Source organism: Monodelphis domestica, chromosome 8, assembly GCF_027887165.1.
Source record: "Monodelphis domestica isolate mMonDom1 chromosome 8, mMonDom1.pri, whole genome shotgun sequence".
In the NCBI taxonomy this organism is placed as follows: Eukaryota; Metazoa; Chordata; class Mammalia; order Didelphimorphia; family Didelphidae; genus Monodelphis; species Monodelphis domestica.
In genome coordinates this window covers 56,880,582-56,904,644 of record NC_077234.1, presented here as the reverse complement: position 1 = coordinate 56,904,644, position 24,063 = coordinate 56,880,582, and the positions used below count along the sequence as shown (strand labels likewise).

At 34.1% G+C, this 24,063-nt stretch overlaps 1 protein-coding gene across 4 annotated transcripts in view; it reads right to left on the bottom strand.

The window, feature by feature from the left end:
• The window catches only part of ATR (ATR serine/threonine kinase), a 128,765-nt gene that overhangs the window by 69,717 nt on the left and 34,985 nt on the right, over positions 1 to 24,063 (bottom strand). For all 4 annotated transcript variants that reach the window (XM_007502105.3, XM_056808650.1, XM_016425253.2 and 1 more), the window contains 11 exons: positions 23,656 to 23,826; positions 21,513 to 21,707; positions 20,432 to 20,617; positions 17,887 to 17,979; positions 15,667 to 15,797; positions 15,341 to 15,484; positions 13,539 to 13,632; positions 10,413 to 10,538; positions 6,328 to 6,534; positions 4,859 to 4,972; positions 1,226 to 1,341 (listed from right to left, as the gene is read on the bottom strand). In XM_007502105.3, the coding sequence (XP_007502167.1) occupies positions 1,226 to 1,341; positions 4,859 to 4,972; positions 6,328 to 6,534; positions 10,413 to 10,538; positions 13,539 to 13,632; positions 15,341 to 15,484; positions 15,667 to 15,797; positions 17,887 to 17,979; positions 20,432 to 20,617; positions 21,513 to 21,707; positions 23,656 to 23,826 (1,577 nt within the window). The remainder of the gene's footprint in view (positions 1 to 1,225; positions 1,342 to 4,858; positions 4,973 to 6,327; positions 6,535 to 10,412; positions 10,539 to 13,538; positions 13,633 to 15,340; positions 15,485 to 15,666; positions 15,798 to 17,886; positions 17,980 to 20,431; positions 20,618 to 21,512; positions 21,708 to 23,655; positions 23,827 to 24,063) is intronic.

The following is a 24,063-nucleotide window of genomic DNA, read 5'->3' as shown; positions in this document are numbered from 1 at the left end:
ACAAGGAGATCAGAATAGGAGACTGGCCTAGTAGTGTAAAAATGGAAATTTGAACCCCAGACGTCCGCCTACTCCAGTCTCTTATTCTACTCGGACATTGCAACATGTAGTAAGCAAACTGTGAATGGGCTAATCAGCCCAAGGCACATGGTTTATTATTTTGTATCCTTGATTTCTAAAAATCTTAATAAACCTTATAAAATATAATACTTTTATTACTAGAAACTAATTTAACTGTTACAGTAGCCAGAAGATGCAGGGGTAGCTGGTTTCTATAGATTCCTTGACTCATTTCCATATCTAATCTTGTCCAGAGAGCATATTAATGTATTTTAAAATTTATTAATAAAATTAAATAATTTCTTTCAATCAACTAAACTCTGAGTCCCCACCAGTTTGTCAAATATTATTTAGTCAGAGAAAATGCCTCAATAATATTTATTCATTTCTATGTGGTAAATATATATCTACGTAGTAAATGCTTTAATCTCCTTGAAATCTCCTTTTAAGTTACTAAATGCATAATTTTTATCTAAAGTGAAATTAATAATAAAACAAAAGCACATAATTTTTTAGTGGCAAGTGATCACAACTAGTCACTTTAATCCCTAACTATAAGAACAAACAACTTCCGTTTACTTCTGAGAATACTTTCTCATGCAATTTTCCCCCCTCAGCATAACAAAGGATATCTCTCAACAATTCTCTTTATTTTCTATGCAAAATAAAGGTTTCATCTCTTTTTTAGCTTCTCTTAAACTATCACTCAATAATCTATCTCACAACCTAGTCTCAATCAAACTTTATAGTCTTCTTATACATCACTCCTCCTTTCTCACTCTATAGTTCAGTCAAATTAGCTTTCTTGTCATTCCTCAAACACAATATTTCATCTTTATGCCTCTGGCACTGGTTATTTAGAATATTTGGAGTATGTTCCCTCTGACTCTTGAATACTTTATTTCCCTATGATACCACCACTATCTACATGAAACCTTTCCTGATTTCCATAGTTGATGGTGATACCCTCCCATAAAACTTGCAGTTATTTTTAATATATATTTTGTGTTTATAGCATATACACACCTTATTTATATATGTGTTTTCTTCCCTGAAAGAAGGTAAATTCCTCAAAGGAAAAGACTATTTCATTCTTTGTGTTCTCATTGCCTTGCCCAGTTTCTGCTACACTTAATAAATATCTATTGATACATTATCTAGATACCTTGTATTTAGATGAGGCTCCAAAATTTCTCGAACATGTTCAGGGAATCTCCTCCATAATCGGTGACCTGGTCCATCAGTCTCCATTTCTCTGCATTCATAAATGGAAAGCAACTCCTACCAATACATATAAATACAAATTTATAAACTGACAATGAAATAGCTGAGTCTCTTTTAGTAATTACTGCTCCATATTACAGACTATATGCAACAATAATGGATTTTGAAAACTGATCATTTTTATATTTTTATGAAATTATATCCTTAAAACTAGGGATTTTTAGAAATTCTAAAGAATGAAACTCCAATTCCAATGGATCTTCTGAATTAAAGATGCAACGAAATATGAAATACTAAATTAGTGGTTCTACAAAATTAAAACAAAGCTCAAGGATAAAAAGAGCCATTAATTTTGAAAAATTAAATGGAATAGAACACGAGATTTGACATCTTAGGAACTGAATCTATGACTTTTGGTACTTATGTGAATTTCAAAACTATTCCACCCTAATCAGACCATTCTTTAAAAGATCGGATTTAGCTATTTCCGATCAATAACAATAGAGATACTTGGAATAACAGAAGCAGGTCTTGGAAATCCACATTCTCCACCTTACTCAGTGTAACAAGATTAGGAAGGGCTGCATCAAACTCAAGATTTAATTCTTTGAGAAAATGGCCTTCAACAGGCATGTGCAAAAAAAAGACAGACCTCTGGGTGGTCCTAAGTCAAGCTTGGGCCACCATTGGCACATGTGAGATGCAGGAAGTGAGGTAGAGAACAGCCTCTGGAGTTCTCGGGACTTTCTGTGAGGAGGGCTAGAGTTCAGTTTGATCCTGGAGCTTGATGTTGGAGGAACCTGGCAGACTGTTTTCCTTCAGATTGGTCACGTGAGTAATAAGGACTGACCGTTTTCCCTGCCTTGGCTCTCCAAGGCCTTAACGCCCGTGTTGGCTCAGCCTGAGCCAGAGTGGTTCTGAGTCTGTCTGTCTGTCTGTCTGTCTGTCTGTCTGTCTGTCTGTCTCTCATATTTTCTTCTGCCTGTTGTAATTAAGTCACCATAAAAGTTTGGCAGCTGACTTCGGTATTTTATTATTTGAGATTTCCCTAGGCGACCATTTAAATTTAGATTTTTTCCAGTCTCAACTATAATTTTAACTGTTACACTTACAAGCTTTATATCTTGGGTAAGTCACTGTCTTTTTGGGCCTTGGTTTCCGAATAAGACTTGTAACTAACTTTTTGAAAATTATAATTAGGAATCCCCCTTTTAAGCCATAAAGCTCTATAAATATTAGTTATAGAAGAGAAAGATTTTATTTCATTGAGGTTATTCTTCAAAAGAACTTTTATCTTTTCAATATCCCCCAACTTTTAATGATACATTAGTGAAACATTTTTGTTAAATTATATTTTATAATGGTTAGAAATTATAAAAAAGTAAATTAGGCAAAATATTATATATAGTTGTGTTTTGCACAGTTAATTATAGCTCACCGTCAACTATTCAAATAAAGCAAGGAAAAAGAATGTATTAAAAATTTTGAAGTGCATACTTTTGTATTTATCTTTTTTAAAAAATGTATCTAAAAACTAAGAATTCCACTTGAAAAAAATAAACATATTAGAAATGGTTAATTCTGAAATCACTAAAATGTTTGATTTGCCCAATCCTATTCAACTCATTCTATTACTTCTTCCTGGGAAAATACTTAGTACCAAAGAAGTAAAATTGCTCAAATGCTCTTAGACTGAATGTATATAGGGATAAATAAGTATTGATATTGCCAAATGCTACTCCAATGGAGAACACTGGTCAGGACTGGTAGATCTGCTTTGGAAGAGTGTTTCTCCATGAAGAGTTCTCAAGTTCAAAGATGTACATAAACATTAATTAGTTGGTATCCAAAAAAGTGGTTCTCAAATTAAGTGTAACATTCTAGGTGTTTGTTAGTGTTTTGAAAATGAGAATTGCTTAAACTGTTCACAGTGTAAATAATTTATAACCCATTCTAAGTTAATCAAGGTTCACCTATAAAACTCAAATCAGGAAGAACAATTTACAATGTCTAGAGACTTTTAAGAATTTTCACAGAATTAATGTGCACCCTGAGACTTCTAGAAAGATGAAAATGTCGAGTTTTCTAAAACCCGGCCCCAATTTAATTTTACAATCTTATTATATATGTTACTTTTTCTTTACTCACTCTAGGGCTGTGTTGGCAAATCTATGGCACATGTGCCAGAGGGGACTGCTCCCTTTCCCCCTTCTCCATTCATGCCTGAGGACATTTCTTATATGACCCACCCCTCTGCCCAGCAATCCAATGCAAGCACTTCCTTCCTTCCCTGTCATGGATAAGGGAGATGGCGGTGGTGGCACTCACATGTGGTATGAGGGCTGCAGTTTTGGCATTTGGTCTCTAAAAGGTTTGCCATCACTACTCTAGGATCTAGTCAAAATAGTTTTCTTCTTGCTCTTCAAACAAAATGCTTGAAATAAGATATTAAAAAGACAGCATATGATATATAGCCAAACTAAGTCAATAATTCAATGATCTGTGATTTCACAGATGTGATTATTCCCTCTATTGATGCAGAGCACTATGTGTCTATGCAGTAAGAGATGATTCCTGGTAACTGTGAATAAAGATTCACTTGGTGACCAACTCTGTGATGTCATCTATTTTTGAAAATTTGGGTCTTAGTTATGAGTCATCTAAACTTAGCTGAGCTGGATTTGAAAACAAATCATCACCAGGCTCACACTCAATGCCTTTTCAGCTTGATAAGGCCTATCAAAAAATCTAGAGTCACTTTTGAACCACTCCAAGGCTCCAGAGTGGCAAAGGAATATATGAAGAAAATTGCTACCCTAAAATATTTTAATAAGAAACATAATAGTTAATGAAATATTTTTTAAGTTTTAAATATAAAATTCATTAAAATGCATATATATGTAAACAGTGAAGAGTAAATTATATAAAATGTTGAAATGAAAAATGTTTTAATATGAAAAGGAGAAAAATATGTTATAATCAAGGAATGATGCTGAACAATTGAATTCACAGTATCTGTCCTAGAAACTTGAGAACTAGGAAAAACTACAAATCATAACATCTGAAGTAACTTCCCAAAAATTGCTCCAAAATGAAATGGGCTGCCTTGGAAGGTATCAGGGTTTCCTCTCACGAGAAGCCTTCAGGTAGTAACTTTTTGGTTGATTACTTGCCAGTTTTGTTATACTGGGGATTCCTTTTGAGGTATGGGTTGGACTAAAAAGCCACTGAGATTGCTTCTAACTCTAAAAATGTTATGATAATACATTTCATACTTGATATGTTGTTTTATAGATCATTAAGTGATTTATCAATATAGACCATATTTATATATGGTTTAATAGTTGTGAGAAAGAATTAGGATTACATTTAAATGATTAGGAATCAGAATTTGTGCCCAACAGGAAGTTTTATATAGAAGTAATATACAACAAAACACTAATTTATTCAAGAGTAACAAAAACAAGTCATGAAAAAATAATACTATCTTCTAACTTGATAGCCTTTACAGTTTTCTTAAGGAAACCCAAATCCAAAATCTAAAAATCTAGCAATGAACAAGTTATATTCTTACTTGAATGGCATAGGCAGCTGAATCCTGGGCACGGACATTATCAGCATATGCAAGGAATGCTCTTGTTAGCTCCATCAACAATCCATATGCAAAGTTTGAATCTTCCACTCCAGTCTCATTAACAAGGAAAAGAAAAAGTTTAAAAACCAACTGACAGAAAAGTTCCTTAGGTTTTACTTCACTGCCTTATAAGTTTGGTTTCAAATTAGACTTAAATTTTTAATAATGGGAACTTAAAGCTAATTTGGAAGGAATGGATTATTGGGTTTGTAGCTTATAAATCAAAGTCCAAGGCTCTTCAAAACAGTTCCTGAAGTGTAATGGGATAACTTCAAATCCTCCCATATAAATTCCAACATCTGACCTCATTCTCTAAAAGTATTCAAATTGTTAAAAAAGGAAACAAAACTTAACATAAATAGTAATGAACTATGAGACAAGTATTCATAATAAATATGTGAAAAAGCTTTATTTATAGGAGTATAATATTCAAGGGACAGCTATGTAGTACAGTGAATAGTGTCAGTCCTGGAGTCAGGAAGACTCATCTTTATGTGTTCAAATCTGGCCTCAGACACTTACTAGCTGGACCCTAAGCAAGTCACCTGAGTATATTTACCTCAATTCCTCATCAATAAAAATGAGCTGGAGAAGTGTAGTCCCCAGTAGTGAGAGTGGCCCCAATAAAATCAGAGCCATCAGCTAGCTAGAGCCAGACACATAGCTTCCCCACCCCAGCATGAGAACTTAATCTAACTCCTTCACAAATACCAGATGTCCTGCCAAGAAATTACTGGTGTAAAAATTCCATGAGAAACCCAGTTAGGGAGTCACACATTTGACATATTGATCTATCACCTATAAAAAACTGTTTAGAATCATTAAAGGAATTTATACCCTTATCTTATAAATCATTACTAATCATTGTCCCTGCTAAAGGCTCACCTAATCCCTTAGCCTATGTCATTTCATCTATAAATTGTGTACCCCAACTCATTAAACTTCATCACTGCTTAAAGAGATCTTTTTGCGTGGTCCTTTGTTAGTCTCGACCTTCCTGTAATCCCAGAAACCATTTTCCTCACCCTGGTTTGGCAACCCACGAGCTGTTTGCTGAAATTATTCATGCTAGCTTCAGTATCTGTCAGAGAAGGAAATGGCAAACCACTCCAATATCTTTATCAGGAAAAGTCCAATGGGATCATAAAGAGTCAGACATGATTGAAACTACTGAACAAATAATATTCAAAGAAAGTTCTCAACTTTATGGCTAATGGCAGAGAGGGTCACTGAAATAATATTATAGGAAAAGAGTGAGATATATAAGCCTGATTGTCACAGTTGCCCATATGTTATAGATTAAGGATGCCAAGGTTAGGTATAAATCTGATATTTCTGAATAAAAGCTAATATGGAAGTTCCAATTGAATTGGCAACTGTTCTAGAAGTTTCCAGTCAGTGCTACTTACCACAAATGTAACATCCTTTCCTTGAGTTTCACCTGTTGAGAAATCCAGACGACCTGGATCTATTGCACCCAATTCCCCTAAACACTCTCCACAAAGTAATCGAGCTTGAGAATTTGCATCTTGGCAACCTTTCAAAAGCACTGTTACCAATTTTGAGATAACAGGCTCTACTGTTTCACTATCTGTAGCATATTTTATTAATTTAACCTAAGTAGAAAGGGAAAAAAAAGTTTTTAAAATTGTAAGTATTCATCTCATAAAACACAAGTTCAAAAGACCTATAAATCTTTCTTATTATAGATTTTGAATACATAAACAGATATTAATCAATAAGCAGGCCTGTATTAAGAGACTAAGTACTAAGTTTGAAGTATTAAGCTAGGGAACGAACACAATCCCTTAAATTCTAATGAAAGAGAAAATCAGTACTAATACAGAAATACACTGAATAAATATGAAGATGATAAGTAAAATTAAATACAACATAGTTAAATACAAGTTGGTTAAGGAGGAGGGTGATAATAGTTGGGGAATGAGGAAAAGCTTCATTTAGAAGACAGGTAGGTAGTGTGGTGGATAAAGCACTGGACACACTTAAATTCAGATCCAGATTCAATTTACTAACACCTGTATGATCCTACATAGAACCTATATGACAGGGTTGTTTAGATTAAATAATAATTGTAAAGCACATAGTACAGTGTCTGGCACATAGTAGGTACTATATAAATACTTCTTTATCCTACTTCCCCAGAAGGCAGTACTACAGTAGGATCTTGAAGGATATGCTTAAAGAATAAATATTGGAAGGCATCTTTAAATTAAAGTCCTACAAGTTTTAAATGGACATAACTACACAATAAAAATGACAGCTTGGAATAGAATTAAGTGTACAGGATAAGACTTAGACCCCAGAAGGGATATTAGAGATCATGTAGATCATCACTTTTATTTCCCAGATCTGGAAAAGGAGGCTCAGAGGACTGAAGTTTGAAGATACTTTCAGAAGACTGTATCAGTAAAAAATCCAGGATTTGATCTCAGATATTCCGACCAAGTCTAGCATTTTTCTATTATATCTAGCTACTTCTTAACACCTATGCTGAACATATTTTAGCCTACTTTTATTTTAGCACCTTTTCATAAATCCAGGTAATTTACCCTCATTCATTACTGGATGGAGGGTGGATATCAATACATGATATCAGAGAGCCTTTTAAGAATTCTGTGCAGGAACCTATTAGACAAAGCAGAAGAATGGTGTAGTATTCTGAGCAAAATGAAGGTGGTAATGAATAAGAAAGTAAGATAAACAGGATGAGATTTGTGAAATCAAGTAGATAAGAAGGGGCATGCTATAGTAGAAAAAACACTGACAGAGTATTCAAATCTAGGTCCTCTTACTTCCCATCTATGTGATAGTGAATAGGACATTTAACATTTCTATTTTCCTCATTTGTAAAGTGAGTTGTAGAACTATGTGATTTCTAAGGTCAATCAATCAGAAAATAAGCATTTACTAACACATATGTCCCAGATATTGTGCTTCTAGGTACTAGAGCTACAAAGACAAAAAGGAAACAATCCCTGCCCTCAAGGAATTTACCTAGTCAGGGAAAACATTGCTCAAGAACATAAGTAAATACACAGTATGAACTGAGAAGCCCTGAAGGGAATTAGGAAAGATCTCAGGAATGAGCTAGTTCTTTGGTTAAAACTCTGTAGGGTTCTAAAGAGTGGAGTCTAGACCAAAGAAAGAAAGAACTGGAAAGTTATATATATGAAAAGCAGACAGGACAGTCTGGCTATAAGGTAAAATGCAAAAAGAAGAAAAAAAGAGAAAATTGGAAAACAAAGTCAGAGTTAGATTGTGAAGGGCTTTAAATGCCAAATGGAGGAATTTGTTCGATACTAAAGGCCATGCAAAGCTCCTGGAGCTCTTTAAACAGGTGAATGATATACTCAGAACTCAGTCTTAGGAACATCAATTTGGTATTTGCATAGAGGATGCTCTAAATCCGAACAACCTTTGAGAAAAACAGGAGCCTGGAGAAAATATGGCAGACTTGTTCAAAGCTCAAAGCAAATCTCTTTGCAATAAGGAATACTAGGTTTAGTCTTGACAATAAAACTGTTCAGCTTGGAGAATGCTAAACAGAAGTGATGTAACATTTATCCACTGAACTCTCATAATCACTTTGGTCCTGGATCATTTTTCTTTATGCTGTTTGCAACCAAAGTATAAGATGTGTAGACAATCAGAAACAAGTAGCTCAGTGTTCCCTGCTAAAATTAAATGTTAACAACCATTTATCAACAGATCCAAACAGGCATTCTGTCTTACTCAGAACTGTGAAGAATATAATCATGAAGACTGTATATTAATGTAATCACTGATGCTTGAAAAGTGAAATATGAGTAATTACTGAGATGAGAGAATATAAGGGAATTTATTTTCTTCTCTATTGCCATGTAAATGCTAATTACTAACTCTGAGGGATTCAGGAAATGGATATTTTAGTTATTAGCCAAAAAAGAGAATGCAACACACAACCTAAGTCATTAATTCTCCCACACATTCTAGACAAGTGACTATATTCAACAAATGTAAGCCCCTTAAGAGCAGGGACCATTTTTTGCTTTCCTTTGTATTCTCATAGCTTAGTATAAAGCCTGGAACATAGCAGGAGCTTAATAATACAAGCTGACTGTCAAAAGGTTTTTGCCTTTTATTTATTTGGTCAACAGCAGTGTACTGTTAAGTTGGCCAAATGATGCTAAAATAAAATTATTTTTAATGCCTCTTCATTTAGTCATAAGGGGATTTTAAAAAATAAAGCAGATCATGCTACTTCAAAAAGTACAGTAACAGGAGGAGTTCTATAGGTTTCTGGAAATCCTTAAATGAACTATTACTATCCCTTTCCCACTATTCAGAAACCTTGCCTCCTAAAGCTCTAAATCAAATTCAAGATAAGTAAAGGATGAAGAAAAAGAGGCCAAAACCATGAGTAACATCTGATCTACTGTTTGTGCACACTCTTGCATATATGCACGAATGTGTATTTTTTGGAGTACTTGAGTATCCATGCTGACTTTCACATGGTAGCAAAATATCCCACCAGAATGTTCTATGAACAGTGAGATGCAAGAACAGATCTAGGAAGGGAGATTATATAAAAAAGTGACTTTGAGTACCACCCATTTAAAAATTTAAAATAGATGATATTTCACCCAAGGAAAAGAATAGAAAGCCAATGACAGATTGTCTGAAGTCTGAAAACTATCACAGAGACAGAGAACAAAAATGGGGAGGAATTTAGGGGGGGGAAAAGCTAGAAGAGAGAAATCAGAAAGGTAAACTAGAAAATTCAGAGTAAAAAAAAGATGTCATTAAATTGCTTAAACCCATAATGTAATTCATGGTTTTGTTTTGTTTGAATACAAATGACTGCACTGATTGAACTGAATTTTTCTGCACTAATGTTGATAGATTTATGTTGATCTTCTCCCCATACTTGTCTTCAATAGGATTAAAAGCATATATCTGCAATATTGCTGGCCAACTACGTCTGTATTATGTGGTTAAGGAAGAGGATGAATTTGACTAGTTCATGTGAAACTAAATTTATAAATGAATTCATTAGTGTCATGTTCTAGTCAACTAACCTGGATGTCCAGCAATCACCAAAATATAGTGACAATTCTGTTAGAGTAAAAAAGCATTATAAAGAATAACAGAAATCACTATATGAAATATAGTTAAGCTAAACTATATTCAATTAAGATTTTATAAATTTCCCAAAAATGCTAATCTGGAAGTGAAATTATAAAAAAGAAAATCAAAACCTAGTATTTAGCACAAAAGATGGTTGAATTCTCTGTTCAGATATAGCAATGTGGGAAATAGGAGAAAATGGGAAATAGATTAATGCAAAGAAGAGACAAAAGAATGGGAAAGAAGTTACTTCTATAATAAATTTCACAATAATGGTCATTAACAGAAATAACAATCTGGTCTATTTGGAGGATCAAAATAAATCTTTCAAAAAATTTTCAGCTTTTATTATAATTAACTGGTATACCTGATTTTTATACAGAGTTTCCTTTAAGCTGGTAAGAGCATGGATGCGGACATCTACGTTCTCATGCTGAATTGCTTTCATGGATAGCTGTAGAGTTGTCTGTAGGTCAGTGCTCTCAGAGGTCTCCTAAACAAACAATAGAAATGTCATATAAATATCATTTCAAGGACAACTTTTAGGGTCGTAAAGACTACATATGATCCTCTAAAAGTTGAAACTATATCCCAAATAAGAGCATTCTTCCAAAAACCCCAAAGTTTTGAAATCTAAAAAATGCTGAATTAGGGATTTCAGAATGAAAGGTGTCAACATGGAATCTAGAAACCCCAAACTTGCAGCCTAGTAAGATCTGATGAACCCCAAGTTTTTAGAACTAGCTTATAAATTGGAGACCCTAAAGCTTGTGCTTGTTCCCTGTTCCCTTGAGAATCCACCCTGAAGGGAATCTCAGGCTAGCAGTTTCCAACTGAATAATGGACCCTAAGGTAAATGATTATCCCAGTTAGGTGGGACTAAGCAAAGCTGAGTGCCTTCTTAGTGTAGTAGGAAACATTTCAGTCTCATAAGTTGAAGATCCTGAGTTCTATCCCTGAAAGGAGGATATGGTACAATGAGGAAGCTTCTAAGGCAAAAAGAGGCACTCAGCTCTCTTAATGTAACTGTCCTGCTGTAACAATATCATGAATTACAGTCCCAAATTAGAGTTAATCAACAGGAATTCCTTAAGGGCTTATTAATGTGCCAGGCACTCTTCACCTTTCTTGTAGTATGGCAGGCCTCAGGTAACCAGTCTGGTGAAATCTACAGAACCCTTTTCTCAGGATATGTTTTTAAATTCACAACATGAAATATACAGGATGACAAGGGACACAGATTATACTGAATTGTAGCTATCAAACTATTTTTAAAACTCCAGATAAAGAAGCCCATTTTACTAGTGGATTTTTACCAATTCTTTTGAAAAAGAATCAGTCATTAAGATAATACATATACATAACAAAAGATCAAATTCTTCAGACCCTCCCAAAGCTCACACCATCACACCAAAGTTCTTTTAACTATGAGTTTAGTGGAAAGAGCACTAGATTTCAAAGCAAAAGGTACAATCTACAGGCATTGGCACCAGCGTGGATGTGTGTATGGTGAGGTGGGGGGACACTAAGAAATAGCGAGCAGTCTAGGACGGCACCTAGGTTTCAAACTTAAATTCTTTTAAAAATAATCTCTTAAATTTCTACTGTCACCACTCTCATTCTCCTCAACATTTCTGCAGTGTTTTCAGACACAATTCTCTCTGGGTTCTCCTACTCATTAGGCTGCTCCTTTTCTATCTCCTAAACTCGTCTTTCATCCAGATTGCTCCCTCATAACTGTAGGTGTCCCACAGGGTTCTGTGCTGGGCCATCTTCTCTCATCCCTCTATACTACTTCATTTGGTGGTCTCATCAGCTCCTGTGGATTTAATTACCATCTCTATGTTGATGATTATCACACCCTCCTATCCTGCCTCCATTTCTCTGCTGATTTCCAAACTCCATCTCCAACTATCTTTTAGATATTTCAAACTGGATCTTCAGAAAACATTTTAAACTTAATATGTTTCAAAGGAAACTCATCTAATCCCCTAAATTCCCCAACCAACTTCCTTATTACGTAAAGGGCCTCCCAGTCTCTCAAGCTTGAAACCTAGGTGTCATCCTTGACTCCTCACTATTTCTCAGCACCCACCCCAAACCCCCACCTCCCCATCCAAGATTTCACCTTAGTGCCACTAGACTACTGGCTGTCCTATGAATAAGATACAGCATCTCTAGGTTCCAGTCATTTTCTCTAGAAAGCTTTTCCTCCTCTGCAGATTACTGACTTCCCTGGCTTCCTTTAAGTCTCAATTAAAATCCTATCTTCTATAGCCATTCCCAGACCCTCTTTAATAGTAGTGCCTTTGCTCTGGTAATCATTTCTTATTTATCTTGTTTCTACAGATCTACTTATTGTCTTCCCCCATCAGCATGAGAGCTACTTGAGGGCAGGGACCATTTTTTACTTTTTGTATCTCCAGCACTTAGCACAATGGCTAGCACAAAGAAGGCACTTAATTTTTTTTACTGACTACTATGATAAAGGAGCAGATGATTAAAAAAAAAGGTGAAAACTACTGAATAGTGGCATAGAGGTAGGTCTAGAGATAGGAGGTCCAGGGTTCAAATCTGACCTCAGACATTTCCAAGTTGTATAACCCAGGGCAAGTCACTTAACTCCCATTGCCTAGCCCTTAATGCTCTTCTGCCTGGCAACCAATACTCAGAATTGATTCTGAGATGGAAGATAAGGATTAAAAACAACAACAACAAAATCTACTGAATAGCCCCTCTTCTAGCTCTACATTCTATGATCCTAAATATTTATATAAAAGTTCCCTTACTTAGAAAGTTTAAGCAAAGGATATTTTGCATTTATGAACAATCAGAAGAAGTGGTATATAATTTCTCTGACTAGAGGAAACAGAAACAAAGGATGAAGGAGAGGGTTAGTCTAATCAGTGATGATTCTGAGAAAGAGAACTTGGGTGACAAGAAGGATAATGCTATATCACCTCAAAAGAAATAGTGAAGTTCTGAGGAGGAAGATCCTTATTTCTCATTTGGCCTGAAGAAGAGTGATGACAAGGCTTGTCATAGATGTAGTAAAGAGTTGTGAAAGGACCCCCCCCCCCCCCCCCCCCCCGTCTGTTTTGAGTTAATCAATCAAGAACTAAAAGTACCCCTACTAAGTGTTAAGTTGTCTATTTTGAGTTAATCAATCAAGAACTAAAAGTATCCCTACTTAATACTTAGTGACTTGTGAACTCTCTTTACTTTACTAAGTGTTAAGTAGGTGTACTTTTAGTTCTTGATTAACTCAAAATAGATAAAGGGAATAAAAAAAAAATCCTTTCACAGAGTGGAGGGAGAAATTCAATTTATCTACTTTAAACCTAAATTTAGCAATTTCCCCACATGTATAAGATATAACATATGAACTTAAAAAGAAAATATATCACATGTACTTCTAAATTTAACTCTACTACTAGATAAAAATTTTAAATAGTTTTGTACTTTCTTAAGGTTAAAAATGGAAGAGAAATACCTTCCTGTATTCTTGGAGGATTGTTTTTATCTTTTCCAGTTCTGGATGATCAGGTAGAAAATATATTTCATGGAGAAAGTCTTGCACAGCATCCCTAAAAGTTTATTGGAAGAAAATGAGTGAATTGCAAATTCTTAAAACACTACACTTTGGGCTCAAAGTTGTGGATACATTAGTACTTCTTAAAATTCTATAATAATTTGTTTCATTAATTCATATTGGCATTAGACCTGATAAGACTAAACTAGTGAAGTTTTTCTCATATTTGGGTTTGGCCGAACATTAGTTAAGGTCATTCAAATGTGTATTTTTTTCTAATTTTGGCTGCTTAGCCAAATATACAATTTTAATTAAGAATATCTCAGAATTTGGTTAAAATTTTTTATTTTATAATTGAGACAAATAGGGCAAGAAAAAATTTTCTGATATAAATTAAGTTTGTTTTTTAAAACATAGACCATATTTAGTCTTATTCTTTATATTATTCTTACTTAGGTTTCTGCAAGTCATTGAAAATTCAAGGATACAAAAACAATGAAAATTCAAATAAAACAATAATTACTTTAAACGTTCTAATTCAATGAATAGGTAATAATAATCTGTGATAAATATGACATCAACCATCAAAGGCTGGTCCTCTTATATTTCAATGAACTCTGCTGGATACATGAGAAAATATCTCTCTGAAGAAATATACCCATTCATTCATTAATTCAAATATTTAAAAGCTAATGTTTACAGCACATGAGTAGGAAATGAACCTGACACAGCACAGTACAAGATAAGGTGATACCTGTCCACAACCCTAACAGGAAAAAAAAATTAAACTCTAAAATATATATTCTATGGCAATATTTAATGTTACACTGAAGCGGTACAAAAATAAGTGCTCTGTCAGTATTGAAGAGTTATGATCAAACATAAAGGTATGTCCAGGGAACTGCCACCTGAAGGACAAAGGACTCTAATAGGCAAAGACAGGAAAGGAGGGAGGAGTCATTTTAGGTAGATGTACTGTCATGAATGAAGGGATGGAGGCAAGAAAGTTCAACTGTTTTAAACAGACCAGATAGGCTGAAAAGCAGGATTAGTATTGAGGAGGAGAGATTAGATTGAAAAGGTAAACTAGTACCAGAATGTATAGGAGATCTTTAATCTCAGGTCACAGCCTCTAGATTTTATAAGATGGCAAAAAGGAATAACTGAAGTAGTTTAGTTTTATTTCTTTAATTTTAAATTTGATATATTTTGTTTTTATACAACAAAAACTTTCAAAGAAATACAAAGTATACTCCTCAAGAAGAGGAGAAAATCAACTATTAATGGAATGGAGAAACACTTGAAAAGGATTAGGACAATCAGAGATGGTTTTTAAGGAGATCATTTGGTGGCTACCTCCAGGATTAGAAAACAGGGGCAGTATTTAAAAGGCTAGTATAAATGTTTAGGTGTTAGGGAGTACAAGAACTAAACAGAGATGGTGTTTCTTCAAGGAAAAGAAATGTTTTATTCATAAAGTCCAAATGAAAATGTTATTGCAAATTTTTAGAACAGCATTATCAGTAGTTAAGGATGCTGAGAATTAAAAATGAAGCTAAATTTTTTAAGCAGCAAGATAACAAGTATTTATTAAGTTTTACTATTTGGTAGGCACTGGGATTAAGTGCTGGGAATAAAATATAAGTAAACCTTAGAATCAAGTGCTTCTTATTTTTAATATGGCTCCTTTTAAGCAGTTTTGAAGTTGAAAGATGAAACATCTCCCATCTTCATACTCATCATTTCAGTTACAGTGAAAATACCTGTTATCCACTATGAGGAAGTGAAAGACAGCAGAAGTTTCTTTCGGCTGGATAGGTATGAGAGGTAGCAAAGCTACTATCACATGACTGAGAAGGGAGCCTAGGTAAGCATGGTCCAAGCAACGAACGAAACAGTCCCAAGCTCTATGTGAGAAAGAAAGAAAAAGTTAGGCTCTTTGTTTTCCTCTTTATAATAAAATAAGCTTTTTAGTCTGCACTTTGGGCATTTCGAGTTTAGATACACTACTCCTCAAAGGTCCAAGTATCTATACTTGCACAGCTAGGAAATATATGAGCACAGAGTTAAGAAAAATCTGTTCATTTACCTGCAGCATAATTCTGGAAAATCATCCTTAAATCGGAGTCCAGTTCTCAATGTGGTCATCATCTTTACTCTTACAGAACTGATATGTTTGGGTCCCATTAGCTTCATTAATGACATCAAACTATTCAAGGCCTGAAAGGAAACAAATATGTTTTCTTATATGAAGACTACAGATAATTTGGCTTGAACAGATAAGACCACAGGGCAAATATTCCTCATCCAAATGCCATGGCAGCATTCATTCTCAGATAAAATCACCTAAAAAACAATAAATCTTCTGAAACAGACTGTCAGAACCATAATTTATTTATCTTGCTCCAAATAATAGGGAAGTAGTTCCCTGGGACTTAGTAAGGGCCACAGTTCTCTTCCCTGATATCAACTTCGAAAGGTTATAACCTTAAAATAAGCTGCTTTTCCTAAAAGAGGTAAAATGCCATATTAGTTTTACTTGGAAGATTTCCAAATAGGCCATTCTCACATATTTCATCTAGAGTATAACAGTAGTGATGCTAACAAAAGAGAAGTTATTATGAGTTCGAATTAACTAACTGTACAAAGCAGATAAGTTTTAGAGCATTTAAATTTTGGGATATTTGAGTCTTTATTAAGAAAAAAATTTCCTTGGCCCATAAAACTACTAAGGCAATGGGAGTAAGGCTGAAACAAAAGTCTCTACTCAAAAGTTTGAACTAATAATCTTAAGGGAAGGAAATACCATCTCTATTTGAAATTTGACTCCCAAATAGATTCTGTAATAATCAATTATGATATCATACATCTTGAAACTCCCTCATGTTAAAAACATTCAGTAACAAGTTTCTAAGAATCAAGTGAAAAGTTCAAAAGCCCACTCTACCTCCAATGAAACATCATTTTAGGGAAAATTCAAAAACTTATTATATAAACTGGTGATAATAAGGATAAGCAATAGTTTATCAATTGCAGAAGAGGAAGTATTAATTTCTCACTCTCAAAATTGGATTTAAATTATATATACTTTGTAAGCAGTAGTTTCTAATGTTTTTATTGCATACAACTTTAGGAAAATTATGTAAGAAAATTTCCAAATAGCATTAATAATAAATCCAGGAAAGAAGCAGAATACTGAACAAATAATATTCTTACAGGAGAGTTTACAGAGAACTTGCCAATATCATAAGGTATTTTATCTTTTGGATCTTTTTTAAATCAGTTCTAAACAAAAAATATTCCATCTTCAAACTCCAAGACCCATTCTAAGATAATATCACTGGTCACATATTTATCATTTGTGAACATCTTGTTTCTACCTAGGAAATGCAAAGTTAAATCCTTTCTAAGCACCTTGAAATTTCTACATATCGCTCATTATACAGTCTAGACAAAGAACATACTTTGAAATAATTCTATAATTGTCTTGAATTAAAAACTATTTTCTTTTATGTTTAGGAACTTCAAATGGAAACAATTAGATTTCAATAAAGAAAGGGTGAAGATTGCACTATTTGAGCAAGATTACAGTACTGTTACTTAGCATTGTGATAGTCCCCTTTATTATTTCATTATCAGATTTTAGAAATAATTCCATAATACTATATAGGCTTAGGGAATGTCTCATTTCGAATATAATAAAATCTGGACAGGCAAAAACTTCCTCTAGATCAGTCAGAGATAAACATAAAACTAGAATTCATTGTTTGGGTCAATTAACCATTTGCTTCTATTTCTGCCAAAACCAAAAATGTATTTTCTCTCCTTGGAAACCAGCTAATATTTCCTCTAAGATATCTCTAGAATCTAGCTAGTCCTTTTACTAACTTGTTCCTTATCCTATCATAACTGTATATTTCTTGCTATCTTGCATTTCCCCTCAATGCAATCAGATCTTGCACTGGCAAAGTATGTCCCCCCTGTATTTTCAAGCATTTTTATAAGGCAACACCACCTTTGTAGTCCCCCAGGCTCACAAATGGGGAGTCATCTTGAATTCAGGTCTTCCCTACTCCTGGCCCAATATCTACTGCCACCAAGATGCCCCATTTTCATGTACTTAGCCTTGAGCTATTTAATTAACTGCTTATCTCTATTAATATTACATTTAGAACTCTAAAACACGTAATGGCATATTTATTTCATTCATTCATTAAAAGGACCTAGAAGTAAGGAGTATGTCTTCTCTATATTATACATGAAACAATATAATACTTCAGCAACTCAAATAGTAAAAGAGTACACTTACCATTTTCTTATCTTCGAGGCCAACACTGGAACTTAATAACTGCATGTTAAAAAAAGCCAAAATGCCCAAGAGCTTAGGTTGAAGATAATCAGCCTAAGAAAAAAATATAAAAAATTGATATTTGATCATTTTATAGACAGAAAAGCATCATAAATCAATAATAGTTCAGTTAGTTCAATAAATTAATTACTTGTATTTTGCTTGACTGAATTATTTTTCTTATTTGGTCATGATTGATTTATTTCCCTCAATGGTGGTTGTAAAATACTTGCTTTGGGAGAAATCTGTAAGTATTAATCCATGTCCCCAAAATTTCTCTCTGAACCCCTTCCAAAAGAAAAAAATTTTTCCTTTTCATTATTTCAACAGGAGATAACCGAGCCACAGCGGATTTTGTTGCTAAGATACTTTTAAAAGAAATTATTCCTCACTTTGGCCTGCCAGCACGTATTGATTCAGATAGAGGAAGTCATTTTACTGATTCTGTCCTAAATCAGATATGTTCTTGCTTGGGAATAACTCCGAAATTCCATGTTACATATCATCCCCAGAGCTCAGGCCAAGTTGAGAGGATGAACAAAGAACTTAAAACTATGATTGGAAAATTATGCACTGAGACACATTTAAAATGGCCTGAAATCTTACCTCTGGCTCTATTTTATCTTAGAAGCAGGCCTAGAGGAGACTTACACATCTCACCATTTGAGATGCTTTTTGGACATCCGCCTATACAGGCTAAACCTTTTCCCGCTGCATATACATTACTATTAGTAGGAGATATTACTATTGCTTCCTATATACAGGAATTATAGCACAAACTATGTGAACTTCATGAATCTGGAGCTGCAGTACAAGCCGGACCACTAGACTTTTCTCTTCATAACCTGAACCCAGGAGATAAAGTGTATATTAAGAATTTCAAGCGTACTGGAGCAACTGAACCTTCATGGGAAGGACCATTCCAAATATTGTTAACTACTCCAACATCTATAAAAATTGGAGAAAAGGACTCTTGGATTCATTGCTCACATGTGAAGAAAGCATCTTCTGTTGAGACTGATTGACTGTACCCTATCATATGCACTGGAGATAATAATCCATTGACAAGTGGATGCTATTTTTCAAAGACACATTGAATTGCTGATTTTTTCCTTATTTTTATTATTGCTTTTCTTTTATTTTGATTAGAATATTTGATTTTTTTCTCATTTTTTGTACTGAAGATACATATAATTAATATTATTTTTTCTGCAGTAATAGAAGTTTAATATACATATATACTTGCTATAATGTCAATGCATACCCCAAAAGCTTTAAACTATGGGAACCTGCCATTTATTGATAAAATGTTATAAGACTGTGATTGATGTTAATGTATGATTCCAGAGAGAGGGATAAAAAAAAAAAAGAGCACAGACTTAACCTGAATAGTGCCAAAAAGAGCACACAGGAAATACTAATGTGAGACTCGAGGTTGCGACACTTGACATATGTTAAGTCGTAGGACTTCCTTGTATCTACACTCTTTGTGAAGTACTCATACAAATACAAAATTTGACTATCATGCTGGCTCCCTATATCCCTGAGAATGACAAAAAAAATCAGATGAGGGAATGACACTTCCCTATCAAAATAGAATTTTAGTTCCTTTTCTTTTTATAATATGGCAACTTCCTGTAGTCTTGGCTGCACATGGGTAAGTGAAATATTACTGCATTCTGTCCTACAGACTTGTGGGATAGAAACTACTTTAAATTGGACCTATACAAGGGCCTATTTTGAATTTTTTTTCCTTATGTTTTTGATTATTTTTCTCTTCTTCTGATAATTGACTCATACATAACTCAGCATTGCATCCTGAGATGAACTGGATGTTTTTTAACACATACTTCAGGGGGGATTGTATTTTAAAATCCAAAATGTTTTATTTTTTGTTTGAGATTGTATTTTTTAAAAAACCTAAGATTTTGATTTTTGTTCGAGAAAAGATTTTAGATAGGAAAAAAATTTCCCCTTTTACATTAAACAATTCTTGGCATGAAACAATAAATTTAAGATGGCTTACATATTATTTTAGTTAAGGAAATACAGAACTCACTATTAATCTATTCTACAGGTATAGAGGTGAAAACTGAGACAATCATAAAAGGTTATGGAATAATGATTTAGGGACTCTAGGGGGAAAAAAGTGGGTTGACAAACCTAGCTAACTTAATTTCAAATATGTCATTTAAATATACTTGAGCTTTTTTTGGGCTGTGTTGTTATAGCTTATTTTAATTTAAATTTTTTTACTAAAACTTTACTGGTTTTACTAAACTTACTTTTTTCAAATTTTCTTATCTACAACCTCCTAAGTTTATGTACCATGCCAGAATAACTTTAAAATATTCACAACTGAATTCAAATAATTAAGGATTTAAAAATTGGAAATGTAACTCTGAGAATTTAAAAGCACTTTTCAAAGCTGAAAAAGTTACCTTAAAAAAAAAAAGGATGGGAACTATAGCAAGGCCAGAAATATGTGAAAACAAAATATTATTACCATTAGTTCTGGTGATGTAATGTCTTTTGGGCCCTGATAGGGATCCTCACTGGAAGCAAAGGAGGCCAGTATTGACAAACCATTGAAAACCTGTTGATAGTGTTCTCCAATGCGCAATAAAAGCTCATTATGTAATCCTTGGAAATCTTGTCTCAGCAAGCTACCCAATTCAATCTCTGTCTCATTCTAAACACAGAAAAAAAAATCCTGAATGTTAACTTCTTATAATAGGGATTTAATTTCATGTCAATAATGCTAGAAAGATTCATTTTTAGGAGGCTATTAATAAACCAGATGATTGGAATTTTTAGTGGTATATTTAAGGAAAAGATTTTTTGAATTAGGAAAAACATTTCAATAATTCTCTTATTTTCTTCCCTTTTCCAGTCTTCTAGTCTAAGATAAAGATATTGAAGAAAAGGTGACCTTTTGTTTCAGAGGTTTAACCTGAGCTCAAGTTTAAATTTACTAGTTTTCTGAAAAGATCTACAATATGATAATTCATCACTCACAGGAATATATCCATTAAGCTAAGACAAGAGCCCAGACCCAGATTGGTAGCTTAAGCTAAGTTACAAAAAAGCACTTCGATCAACATCCTTAGAGAAAAGACTGCTTGAAGGTAATTCACCAAAATCTATCCTACTCAGTAGGTGAATGCTGCACTGGAAAGTCATAAGAAGATTGACAATTCAGATTATATTCGCAGGATAATATGAATTTAGATTTCTTAATGTTCTTTACTTGCTTAGATCAAAGTTACAAATTTAGAATTCCAAGTTCTTAAGGATATAGACATATATGACTAGTTTAAAAATAAAGAAAAACAAAATAAAAAGAGAATAAGCAATAGAACAAAAACAGTCAATTAAAAATAAAACATAATTTGCAACATACAGTAAGGACTAGCAAGGTGGATTAAGTGTCTTGTCCAGAGTCACACAGATAGGAAGTGTCTGAGAACAGATTTAAATGCAGGACCTTCCATCTCCAGGTCTGGCTCTGTAACCACTGAACCACCTAGTTGCTCCCTCTAATACTATTTTAATAACTTTGAAATATCTGACAAATATAGAATTACCTGTAGGTAATGAAGTGCACGTTCCAGTTCATCTTTGGAGCAAGAACAGACCAAGTGGGAAAAGATGTATTTGAAGTTATTTATTAATATCTCTCTACGATTTACATTTAGTTGTTTTCCTATTGTTCGAATGAGGGCAGAGGCTGCTGGACTTGCTTTGGCAGCAAGGTCAGGTAACAAAACTTGCAATGTTCTCTGAATAAAGAAATCAAAAAGTACATTGATTTAACTGGTAGAATTTCTGGATACTATATATGCTAAAGTATTCTGTGTTGAACTAAATTCCCAAGTTATGTTCAAGTTGAGTCTGAAATGTTGAAACACCAGGAGGGGATGTCCAAGAGGCAATGCAGAATTAGAATTTAGGATCTTATTTACTCTAGGGGTCTTCACCTCTGTGTACCAATCCTTTTATTTTCCTCTGATTCAATATGCTTCCTCACAGCAAATGTTTGAAGCCTTTTCTTCCTTCAAGTTACCTGCATACTTTCAACTTATATTTAGAAATGGCAAATGTATAAAAAAATAGCTAAAAAGATTTCACTTTTTCCCCACACAACTATTTTTTAAAAATAATTATTATTTCTTAAATCCTTACCTTCTGTCCTAGTAACAATCTTAAAACAAGGGCAAGGGGTTAGACAAACAGGGTTATTGACTTGTCCAGGGTCACACAGTTAGGAATTCTCTGAGGCCAGATTTGAACCCAGGTCCTTCTAAATCCAGGCCAGGTGCTTTATCCACCCTGCCACCCAGTTGTCCCTTTCACAATTATTTTAGACTATGAAAAAGTAACTTACCAAACTATGATTTACAATAATGGTTCCATAATTTTTAATAAGAGTTATAATTTCAGACTATGGCACACGTACTGAAGGGAGCTGCTCCACTCCCCCTCCCCCTCCCCGAGAACATTTCTCACATGCCCCACTCCTCTGCCCTGCAGCCCAATGGGAGGGCTTCCTCCTTCCCCGCTCTGGGGTAAGGAAGCTATTCATGGGCAGCCTGAAGGCAGTTTGGGCACTTGGTCTCTCAAAATTTTTTTGTTTGCCATCACTGTTCTCATCTAACTGAAGAACTTTTATACTGCTATCCCTCTTGAAAAGGATGTGGAGTGGGATAATTTGGTCATAGCAAAAGCTATGAAAGCATCCTAAGGCCTCTCTTAAGGCACATATTACAAAATCCATTAGGATAGCACCTTTGTTTGAGGTTTTTGGGAATCTCATCTGAATAAGAAACCTTAAAATCTTTCTTTAACTATCAATTCCCAAAAAATGTCCTATGCTAGAGTCCCTGATCTCATTATCAGAACTCAAATTGGTTCTTATATTCTTTTATTCAGTTAGGGTACATCATCTAGCAGCCTCTTTGTACCTCAGTTTCCCCACCTATAAAATGAAGAAGTTGGACATCTATGTTTTTATGATCTTACTGTGGAATGTTGCCTTTCTGTTTGGAAATACCATAAATTCTAATTAGAAATGGCTTAGATTTGAGACATTTCAACACTTAAACTGTTATTTGTTTTTGTGAGAATGTTTCTTGTCACATTATACAGATGATAAGCTCCTTGAAGATAGGAAATATGCATACCACTCCATCATATTACAGTGCTAAGCACTAACAAATATTTACGAGAGAACGATAACAGTAATAACAATGATGATGGTGGTAGCAAGCATTTAGACAGCACTTACTCCATGCCAGGCACTGTACTAAGTAGGTACTTTACACATATCTCTTTTTACCCTCATAGCTCTGGGTGGTAGGTGATGATATCTCCATTTTACAGCTGAGAAAACTGAGTCAATTTAAGTCACTTGCTCAAGGTCACACAGCTAGTAAAGTGTCTGAAGCTAAATAAGAATTCAAGCCCCCCCCACCCCCCAGTGGTTGAATGCTGCAGTGGAAAGTCACAAGGAGATTGACAATTCAGATTATATTCCCAGGATAATAGGAATTCAGGTTTCTTAATATTCTTTACTTGCTTAGATCAAAGTTACAAATTTAGAATTCCAAGTTCTTAAGGATATAGACAGATATGACTAGTTTAAAAATAATAAAGAAAAACAAAATAAAAAGAGAATAAGCAACAGAACAAAAACAGTCGATTAAAAATAAAACACATTTTGCAACTTACAGTAAGGAACAGATTACTATCAGTAAAATCAAAAACATTGGAAATTTCAGATAAGATATTTCGTGTCATTTCTTGCTGCCGAGTAACATCCTGCTTTCTCATCTCAGTATTCTGACATGGAGTGTTGGGGAGTGCTGTCTTCTGGCTGGAATGAAGAGATTCCACCAGGAACTAGAACATAAACAATTTAAATATCAGTTTATATCACTAGAAGAAAAATTTCTTTCATAGAAAATTGCCTCATAATATTTTAAAGCTTGAACTTTTGGAATCTGAATTGATTAAATTAAAAAAAAAAGCAAGCCTTAAATTTTTTGCCCTCTGAAAACCACATAAGGCAAAGGCGTCATCTAAGAGATAAAGAACAAAGCTGCTCATGTAGCAAAGAAAGTAAGGCAAGGGATAACA